The 10,695-nt window shown below is 42.8% G+C and overlaps 1 protein-coding gene and 1 pseudogene across 1 annotated transcript; one reads left to right on the top strand and one right to left on the bottom strand.

Moving 5' to 3' along the window:
- Positions 1-236: 236 nt before the first annotated feature.
- Positions 237-9,260, bottom strand: LOC136463335 (uncharacterized). The gene is made up of 5 exons (XM_066462335.1): positions 8,668-9,260; positions 2,864-3,024; positions 2,547-2,580; positions 1,123-1,225; positions 237-859 (listed from the first exon to the last, which is right to left on the bottom strand). The coding sequence occupies exons 1-5, from the start codon at positions 8,953-8,955 to the stop codon at positions 543-545; spliced, it is 903 nt and encodes a 300-aa protein (XP_066318432.1). The 5' UTR covers positions 8,956-9,260; the 3' UTR covers positions 237-542.
- LOC136462244 (uncharacterized) lies at positions 3,451-4,167 on the top strand (annotated as a pseudogene).
- Positions 9,261-10,695: the final 1,435 nt, after the last annotated feature.

The following is a 10,695-nucleotide window of genomic DNA, read 5'->3' as shown; positions in this document are numbered from 1 at the left end:
AACACTGTCACCCCACATGCACTGGCGGTAAGATTTGCCACGTTGGATGGCGTTTTCAACGTGGAAAACCTTGTCATGTCACGTTGGACGGGAGTGGCATGACAAGATCTCCACAGCAACACACAGGGTATTGTCTAGTTTACTGTAATTATAAGCAATAAAGTAAACAAATGGGCCTTTCAAAAGACAGGTGTCGAAAAAAAGAGCAAGCAAAAAAAGTTTATTGAGATCGTAAGGAGCTCATCCTTTTTGTATTGCCAGGGTAGGAAATTAGCCTCATTGTTCCAACTTTTAACTGTTCAACAACGTGCATGCCCAAAATCCAATGCCTACTGTTTTTGGCTTAATAAGTACCCAACGTATATTACAAGTTTACAGCAGCAGATCTTTTCTTTTCTATTTTGTTGCAAGCTGCTACCACAGATGATAATTTCTTACACCAACCATTTTAGAAGAAATTACCACATGTCACAAGTCACCACAAAAATCAACAAAATAAGCATGCTCATGTTGCCAGCAAATCAGAAGCCACTTGTCACCCTCTACTCATCAAATGCCTGACTTCTTGTGTCACCTTGGTTTTGGAAATCTGGATATTGGCGATTTCTGAAACTTGGTTCGTTTTGGAAATTTAAATTACGCTGGTTTCTGATACTTGGTTCATTTTGGAAACTTGAATCACGCTGATTCCTGAAATTTGAGTCATTTTGGTAACTTCGATCAAGGCGGCTTCCAAAAGTTTGACCATGCAAGCCAAAATCATCACTCAAGTTCGTATGAGCAAAACATGAATCACCCTGGCTTCTAAATCTTGGGTCACGCCGAGCAAAATTGTTCTCCATGTTCATGGGAGCAAATGCTACAAGAAACAGGGAGATAGTAGACGAGAAATTGTGAAAAAAAAAAACACAACAGAACGTATGAAGGCTCAATGGAAGTAACACTAAATGAACTCATTCATTCTTGAGAACACATTTAACACGGCTTATTTTATTGCAAGAAACAATACCATTAGCCATCTATGAAACTATTGACATGGTGCAAAAGCCTCATATCGTTCATTTAACTTTATGTGTATAACCTTGAAGACAAACACATGAATGAAAAACATCTGGTACAAACCTCGTTCTCTCATTCTCCTTTCTCTGTCATATTCAAATTTGTCACGAATTTGAGTAACCCTTTCCCACGTTTCACCTTGTTTGTTCACCCCAAAGCCAAGGTCCTGCAGTACAAACTCAGTCGTTCACAATGCTTTGATAGTTGCCAGTATTGTAGCAATCAAATGTGATTACTCATGCAGATCTGATATCAATGAATTGACAACAAACTATGATCCAGTTAGTACAATGTAATGGGCGATTTTAATATCCATTTACTTCCATGTGTCATGCACTGTGCAAAGCCAAATTAGATCCACTATGCCATTAGATGAGAGCAGTCACATGCATCCCAACTACTTAACTTCGATAATTCTAACTAGGTAATTCTCATATAAATACAGTGCAACAATGTGCTAAAGGTTGTTTCTTCAGCCACAATAACTGTCCTTGTATTCAGGAAGATGCATGGTACATGTCAGTAGGGTCAAGCCTGGTGCCTGGTTTTTTATGAATAGAGCAATGCACCAGAAAACACTACGAAAGGTTGACTAACTTTTCTGAACAAAATAATGCTACATTGGAAGCAAAAGCAAGAAATATCTAAAATTAACATCTAGAAATGTGAAACTATGGAGCAGACAGACTAAAACCCTTCAATACATGGTCAGGACTCAACCAATAGACAATGCAGATGTTTCCTTCTCGGTACCTGCTGTCTACAGGCAAACAGGGATAAAAGTACAAGATCAAAGAATTTGTGGCGAATTTCTGACTTGAGTAGTCCTCTAAACAGGTAAACTACCTACTCTGGTTCTTCGTAATCTGTAACCAGTAGCTAACCTAGATAGTAGATACTCATGGAAGAGTGACAACTCTTGAGTAGAGTTGATACCATGTGTTACAGAAATTACATTAACTAATGTTTGACACCATAATCAATGCCTTTGATAATTGGATGAGACATATGACTTTGGCTCCATTAAGCAGTGTAGTGGACCACAATGACATAGTTTGGTGGAACATCTTTTTTGATACGTTTAGTTTTTGTTAACTACTTTTCCCTAAGTCATGTTGCAAAGATCTGTTGCATTACCAAGATGCGAGTAGATGCTAAATAAAAGCCAAGTGAGAGAAAACAGAGGAGTAACCATTCGATAACAGTTGTAACCAATAGTCTGATATACCAAATGGTGGACCATGCTTTTTTGGATCTGATTTTCAACATAGAGTTTTAAAGTACACTTAACAGATTGGCCCATATTATTCTTCTATAGTTCAATCAGTTTGCGTACAAATGGTAAGAAGTAAGCAAAGGATCTGACAAGAACCCAATATCCAAAGCATTAGCATAAGCAAATTTAGTCTAGTAGAATATGCAAATCCCTCAGTGTAAAGAAATGATATACGAGATGTATCAGTACTACTACTACAAAGAGAACGCACCTTGTTTGGTTCTACATTGGACTGCCTTCTCCTGCTGCAATACAAAAGCAGTGATGAGACTGTTTCCAGAATGAGGATATAAAATACTTTTTCCACTAATTTTTTGATATAGCATGACCCACTCAAATGGTTACAAATCAAAACATATTCGTAAACAATTAGAAGTTGCAACAATCCAACAAACAATCGTGAGGGCACAGTTCTACTGGGTATGATCAAAACATTACAATGGAAAGCAAAAGCATGTTATATGGTGTAAAAAATAACCAATTAAATTAAGCAAGGAAAACAAAAGAGAACTGTTGACCATTTGCTACCTGTATGGCGAGAAGTCAAGATCATCTTCTTCAGCAGAGTCATAATTAGCATGAGATTCAGCAATCTTTTTTGAATAACCTTCGTCCCAGTACAACCTTTCCCAGTTTTCTCTAAGTTCTTGGTATAATTCCATGTACTTTTTGCACCATGTCTCGTGTTCCTGTAAATTTGTGGTGCTCACTAGTCAGCTTCCTAGCATCAAAGAAACCAGTTTGGGCTTATAGTTATAGGCCACCATAATCAATAAATTGTAACACAGTTCATGTGCCTCAAAATTTTTAGGGAGAATTGCGTTCTTGCCCTTGTCCAATACTTCAATTGTGATTTTGCCCCTCTTTTTTTAACTTTGTGATTTTACCCTCGCTTTTTTCAAACGAAGCTCCCGTCTACCCCTGTTTTGTAACATCCGTCTAAAATGCTTGGATTAAATGATTAAAAAAAAGGAAAAGAAAAGACACCTATATGAAAAGACAATGATACCCCTCAGTCGCTTTCTCCTTTCTCATCCGTTCGCTCGACCCGTTCCGACAAGAAGTCGCGGCCCGCAAATGGTTTCGCGGCCTGGCAGAGGCGCAGCTGTCGGCGGATGCGCAGCTCCTCCTCCCTCCTTCCCCCTCCCCCCGGCGTGGCTCATCCTCCCTCCTTCCCGCACCACCGCCACCTCACGCACACCGCCGCCGGGCGCGCGCACGCGCTGCTCCTGTCCCCTGCCGCTCGCTGCTCGCCGCCATCTCGCGGGCGCCCCACCTCCCTGCGTCGCAGCTCCTGCTCTTCCTCCGCCGCCTGCGATGCCTCCCCGAGGCCCGGATGCGGGACGAGATGCCGCGCCTCGCGCTGCGCCTACCGCTCCCGCCGGGCGACAACGCGCGTGAGGCGGATGAGGTCTTCGCCGCCGAGGCACACGCGGAGGAGGAGGCCGCGCGGAGGGACGTTGACCTCGCCGCGCGGACCACGCCCAAGAGGGACCGAGCCTCGCACCGGGGCCGGGCCGGACCCGCCTGGACGTGGAGGCGGCAGCTCTGGATGGTCATCCTCGCGGATCTCCTCCTCCTCACAATCCTCTTCGCCGCCTGGCTCGCAGTCTGCCGGGGATTCAGCTGCATTGGTCGGTAAATAGCTACACAACCTCCAAGGTACGTACGGAAATCAAATCCAGGGCCTTTCTTCTACTTCCGTTCCATGATTTGGATCATTCCAAGTGATATGGGTTCTCGATTTGATCCAGGAACACGGATCTCTAGTGTACGGTCTGCATCTGTGAACTAGAATTTATACTGCAATTTCAGACTCCATGCATGTTAGGGTTTATCAGATTTTGGAATCTATATGTTTTTCGTTATGTCAACAAGGAAGCTACATCATCTGCAGTGGAACTGCAGATTTGAATATTTGATCATTCTGGTTGCAGCTTGCAACTGATTCAGATTATCTATGACTGTTTAGGAGCCAGAAAGGGCCTTGTAAATGCTGGAAAATATATTTGAATAAAATTCTGATGGTATAGCTTTGTAGGTTTGTGTATTGTATCGGACACGCTGATATTGAGATCAGCCAAGATTTTGCACTTTTCTTTTGCTATTAGAGCTGCTAATCTGCAACACAATCATTCATGTTAAATTATTTCCTTATCACTACTTTAGTTCTGTACAATAACACATCATTCCAGATTTCCAGTTTTCTGTTTTGTACGAACTTCAGTTTTCCCAATTCCCTGAAATGTTGCGTTATTACTTACTGAAATTACAATTATCACAGTAAACGGAGCATAATAAGTAATAGATCCCTTAGAAAACAAGGTTTTAGAGTGTTAGCTTTCTGATCGGTTGCAGAAGGTAGAGTCCCAGTTGTCAGAGCCTTTTGCATTGGTCTTGGGTGGCTTCATATCATCTTTTCTTCCTAACTCCTGGTCCTAGATATAAAGCATATGTGCTGCTTGATGATGATATCAGCTCTCTCTTTACTTTGAATTTTAGGACTCCTCGTTTAGGGAATGTTTAGCCGAAAAAAAGTTTTAACAACTCTTGGTGCAGGAAGTTTTTAGATGAAAAGTTAAGCAGTTGACAGTTAATGGTGTAACCTGGTATTTAGCTGCACCCATAGGATGCCTTTTAATCTACCTTTCATGATGCCTTTTAATCTACCTTTCATGAGTTCTTACTCCTTGCTCATTTCTAGTGCTATGAAATTGCTGTCAACATTTACCATATAATCATGTAATCTTAATAGCCATGAATACCTCAATAATCTCTCATGTCATGTAGGTTGGAATGCTTGCATTGCTTTGGTCTGTGGAAATAGCATTGTCTGGTAAGAATGGTTTACTTTTCTGATAAAATTGTAGTGCTGATATATATGTGTATAGAAAATGTAGCCATTAAATTCCGAAATATTGAGTTTGGCTCCCTGATTATTCATCTATTAGTTTGTCCCTACTCATGGAAATTTACTGGTCCTGCCCTTCCAACAGAGTAAATTTAACTTTCTATGACTGTAATTGTCATATGAACTGTTGTGGGTTGTGATGTGACTTGTCCTATTCATCTCATCATTTGTAGTTCAAGCAATTTGCACTCAAGAAGAACTTAGACAATGTGTGCTGCAACTTGTATCATCCTTGTAGGCTGTACAAATTATTGTGCGTAAGTGCATTTTGGTTTCCAGTTCTGACTCAAGCTTGGAATTGCACTTGCAAGCAAAAAAGGGAGTGGCAACACCTTTACCGTGTCCATGAAAGGAGCTGTTCAAGTTGGTGGTTTACAGTTTCCCTTGGATCCCCGGCCACCCACGGAGCTCCGTCTCCGCCCGCTGTGCAGTTCCCGCCGGCGCTGCTGTTTGATTGGAGTAGCCAGCAGAGCAGCCAGCTAACGAGTTCAGTAGAGCCTTGTGTTTGATTGGAGTAGCTCTGTTCTTTGCCAAATTTCTCTGAATTTTGCATGTAAAAATTTTAGTCGACCCTAATCAAATTTGTTCTTGGTATATAACTCTACTAGTTTGGTCCGACCTGCCGGCTCGTGCACACGGCTCGTTACATCTGTCATCATTATGAATGTTTTGGTCCCAAAATTTTGAATATTTATCAATATTAAATCTGAGTTCAAATAATTGCAAGTTGTGTCAAATATGTTTGACCAAATTTAATCAATTGTCAGCATATAATAAAAAAGTCTAATTCCAAATCAGGGATAAAATCACAATTAGGCATAACAAACAGGGGCAAAATCGCATGGGCATTCATGTCCTTTTGTACAAAGTTTAACACCGTTACGGGTGGATGACGGAGCAGGGGCAAACTAGGTGCTTCAGTGAACGGCACAGTAGGGGTAAATTCACAAAGTCAAAAAAATAGGGGCAAAATCACAATTTCGATACAAAACAAGAGTACAAACGTAAGAGCCCCAAATTTTTAAATGTCCTAGGATTCCAACAACAACAACAACAACAAAGCCTTTAAGTCCCAAACAAGTTGGGTAGACTAGAGTTGAAACCCAGCAGAAGCCATCAAGGTTCAGGCACGTGAATAGCCGTTTTCCAAGCACTCCTATCTAAGGCTAAGTCTTTGGGTATATTCCATCATTTCAAGTCTTCCTTTTATTGTGTCTACCCAAGTCAACTTCGGTCTTCCTCTCCCTCTCTTCACGTTACTATTCTGGCTTAGGATTCCACTACGCACCGGTGCCTCTAGAGGTCTTCGTTGGACATGTCCAAACCATCTCAACCGGTGTTGGACAAGCTTTTCTTCAATTGGTGCTACCCCTAATCTATCACTATATCATCGTTCCGAACTCGATCCCATCTTGTATGACCGCAAATCCAACGCAACATACGCATTTCCGCGACACTTATCAGTTGAACATGTCGTCTTTTCGTAGGCCAACATTCTACACCATACAACATAGCAGGTCTAATCGTCCGTCCTATAAAACTTGCCTTTTAGCTTCTGTGGTACCCTTTTGTCACATAGGACACCAGATGCTTGGCGTCCACTTTATCCACCCTGCTTTGATTCTATAGCTAACATCTTCATCAATATCCCCATCTCTCTGTAGCATTGATCCTAAATATCGAAAGGTATCATTTCTAGGCACTACTTGACCTTCTAAACTAATATCTTCTTCCTCCTGAGTAGTAGTGCCAAAGTCACATCTCATACACTCAGTTTTAGTTCTACTGAGTCTAAAACATTTGGACTCCAAAAGTCTCCCGCCATAACTCCAGTTTCTAATTCACTCCTGTTCAGCTTTCATCAACTAGCACTACATCGTCCGCGAAAAACATGCACCAAGGGATGTCCCTTATGAACTCATCCATCACTAAGGCAAATAGATAAGGGCTCAAAGCTGACCCTTGATGTAGTCCTATCATAATCGGAAAGTCATCCGTGTCTCCATCACTTGTTCGAACACTAATCACAACATTGTTGTACATGTCCTTAATGAGCCGACGTACTTCGTTAGGACTTTATGTTTGTCCAAAGCCCACCACATAACATTCCTTGGTATTTTATCATAAACCTTCTCCAAGTCAATAAAAACCATGTGTAGATCCTTCTTCTCCCTATACCGCTCCATAAGTTGTCTTGTTAAGAAAATGACTTCCATTGTTGACCTTCCGAACATGAAACCAAATTGGTTCATAGAGACCCACATTATTGCTCTCAAGCGATGCTCGATAACTCTCTCTCATAGCTTCATAGTATGGCTCATCAACTTAATTCCCTGGATACTTAGTACAACTTTGAATATCCCCTTTATTCTTGTAGATCGGTACCAATATACTTCTCATCTACTCGTCAGGCATCATGTTCGATCGAAAAATATAGTTGAACAGCTTGATTAGCCATACTATAGCTATGTCCCCGAGGCATCTCCACACCTCGATTGGAATACCATCCAGTCCCATCGCCTTACCTCCTTTCATCCTTTTCAACGCCTCTGATCTCAGATTCTTAGATTCTCCGCACAAAGCGTCTATTGATGTCATCAAAAGAGTCATCCAACTGAAAGGTTGTAGTCCGTATTCTCACCATTGAACAATTTGTCAAAATACTCTTGCCATCGATATCGGATCTCATCCTCCTTCACCAAGAGATGCTCTCTTTCATCCTTAATGCACTTAACTTAGTTGAAGTCCCTTGTCTTTCTTTCACTAACCCTAGCCATCCTATAAATAGTCATTCTCTCCTTCCTTCGTACTCAAATATTGGTAAAGATCCCCGTACGCTCTACCCTTTGCCACACTTACAGCTCGCTTTATAGTCTTCTTTACCACCTTGTACTTCTCTATGTTGTCCACAGCTCCTACCATGGTACATGTCCTAGGATTCCAAACTTCATAAAATGCATGCCAGTTGCCAGCATGGCCAATCATCTCAAATAATAATGGTGTTCCGATTCAGTTCATTCCAATCTGACAAAGTTGCATCATGGACTCATAATCAAGTGTCAATGGAATCACTGGACTGATGAATTTGTTACATGAATGCAAATGAACCAGCATAATTCCTTTCACATTTTAAATTTACCAAATCCTTCCAGAATGAATAAGGACTAAGGAGCGATTCCGCAATAATAGATTTCACTTAATCATCTGAGGAAATAAACAGGCTACTCCAGTTCTATGCAATTGGAGAAGCTGACATTTGAACCCATTTCGATTGGATACCCTCGACTTATGATTCATCACAGTACTGTTCTGCGCTTAGATTAAATTCATCACATAATAACTAACCACCCAACCAGTAGGCACGGCGGCCAGTCCTAGAGCAGCGGAAGAACTGTAACTGTAAGGCTCGGCCGCGGCTTACCGAGTCTTTGAGAACGAGGCGGGTGCGGCGCATGAACTGCTCCCGCATCTGCTTGCGGCGACGGTTAGGGAGGTTGTCCCGCGGGATGGCGAAGCGCTCGCGATGCGGCACGCCGTCCCCGATCTCGTGCATCTCCCCGTCCACCGCCCACCACTCCGACTTCTTCGTGCCCACACCCGCGGCGGGGCCGAGGCCCGGCGGTGGCGGCTTGGACCAACCGGTGCCGCCGGTTACGAAGCCCCCCCGGCGGTGCGCCCACCGCCGCTGCGTGTACACGCAGCGCAACATCCTCTCGCCGCTTCCCCCGGGCTGCAGGCCAGGCTCCGGCGGCCGACGGCTCCCTGGCACGCGTCCTCTCAGGCGCGACAGGATCGGGCGGGGAAGCGCAGCTGGTAGCAGGGATGTGGGCGGGCGGAAGAGGGAAGCTGGTGGGGTGGGCTCTCTGTGGGCCGTGGGCGCGTCGCCAGCGGACGGATGAGGGAAGCCGGCGGGGTGGGCTCTCGGCGGGCACGGCCGTCGGCTCCGCCGACGTGGACGGTGCCCCTCCCGGTCTCGCGAGATTCCCCTCACGAAGAGAACGGGAAGAAAACGCCGTGACTCAATGGATCCTCGGTTCTATTAAGTTGGCCAGGGGCCAAAGAGTAATCTCATGTGCTTCTATTTTCTCAGGATTATTACGTAGAGAAAATTACTATGATTATAACCGAGATGCTTGTATCCGTACGTTCAAACACATCGGATGGGGCTACAAGCAGGCTCAGACACCTCCATCCTCAGTCTCATCTTATTAATTAGCTCTTGTCTTATCCTCTCATCTTACTCATCGTCCACCCTTGCCGCTATAGCATCGCTAATGGCAAGTTTATCAATACTCACAAGCTCAACACCTGGGTGGACACCAACAACTGTGCCGGCTGATAATGTTGCAGTAACTATTTTTACGATGTTGTGTTATTTATTTCTCAAGATGTCGTTTCATTAATCAATGAGTTTTGGATATTGGAATGGATGATTTCACAACAAATTTGAGATGTTGCGGCAAAAACATATTCGATTTGCAACCTCGATCCCTTTCTTTTGATGTTGCGACTTATGCTTATGTGAAGTTGTAATAGAAATTCATGGATGTTGTGGTAGATATGTTGATTTGTTTCATCAAACTTTATTTTGATCGAAACATGTTGTCATGAGGTAGAAACTAATCATTTTATGATGTTCTAAATTTTTGCTTACATTGTTGACATTAAATCCTCTCAATGTTGCAAATAGGGTCTTACAAGGTCTTTTTCCTATGTCGCAGCATGTGCTTTTGTGATGTTGCAATAGCAATTCTTAGATATTGTGGCTGCACCAGCCATCCCTCCTGTGGAAGAGCTTGAACTTTTTGTAACTCTTCCTAGATCTAATAGAGAGGGTGCCATCATCTAGTAGAGCTCTGCCTAGTAGCAGCGATTCCTCACTAGGGAGTGATTAGAGACAAGTAATGAGTGGGGAGCAATAGGCACGACAAGAGGAGGGGACGGTGATCACACGTAAAGCCGATAGTAGAAGGTGTAGGATCCTGCAGCCCACTTGTGTGGTAGGGGCATCATAGAGACCAGAAGGGCTAGCAAGAAATCTGGCAGACATGATGCAAATGTTTTTAAAACTTGTTCTGACAATATTTTTATATGTTACAGGGGCTTTTTTGCCTTATCATTTCCATAAATGTACAATGTTGCAACAAGTTTATCAATTACTTATGAGTATCGTGTCAATGCTTGCACTTTTGAATTAACTATTTTTATTTATTTTGGTGACTATTATCAAATGTTTCAGTAAGTTTCAATAACTATTATTTATTTTGGCAACATTAGTCAGTAACAACATTGAGTGACAAACATTAGTGAGATGAACATGTGATAAGTCCATAAGCTAAGTTGAGAGAGACATGAAATAAGCCATGGAGGAGAGATGATATGTGCATGTGAGAAGTGCTCCACTAGCAATGAGTTGATCGAGTTGACGATCCAAGTGATGGACATATTG

This window comes from Miscanthus floridulus, chromosome 7 (genome assembly GCF_019320115.1).
Source record: "Miscanthus floridulus cultivar M001 chromosome 7, ASM1932011v1, whole genome shotgun sequence".
NCBI classification, from domain to species: Eukaryota; Viridiplantae; Streptophyta; class Magnoliopsida; order Poales; family Poaceae; genus Miscanthus; species Miscanthus floridulus.
This window is presented reverse-complemented; position numbering and strand designations above follow the sequence as displayed.

Coding starts and splice junctions, on each gene's coding strand:
- LOC136463335 (XM_066462335.1), bottom strand. CDS start 8,955: ATGTTGCGCTGCGTGTACACGCAGCGGCGGTGGGCGCACCGCCGGGGG. Junction 3,025..8,667: donor GCCTCGTTCTCAAAGACTCG/GTAAGCCGCGGC, acceptor ACAAATTTACAG/GAACACGAGACATGGTGCAA. Junction 860..1,122: donor AAGGAGAATGAGAGAACGAG/GTTTGTACCAGA, acceptor TGTTTCTTGTAG/CATTTGCTCCCATGAACATG.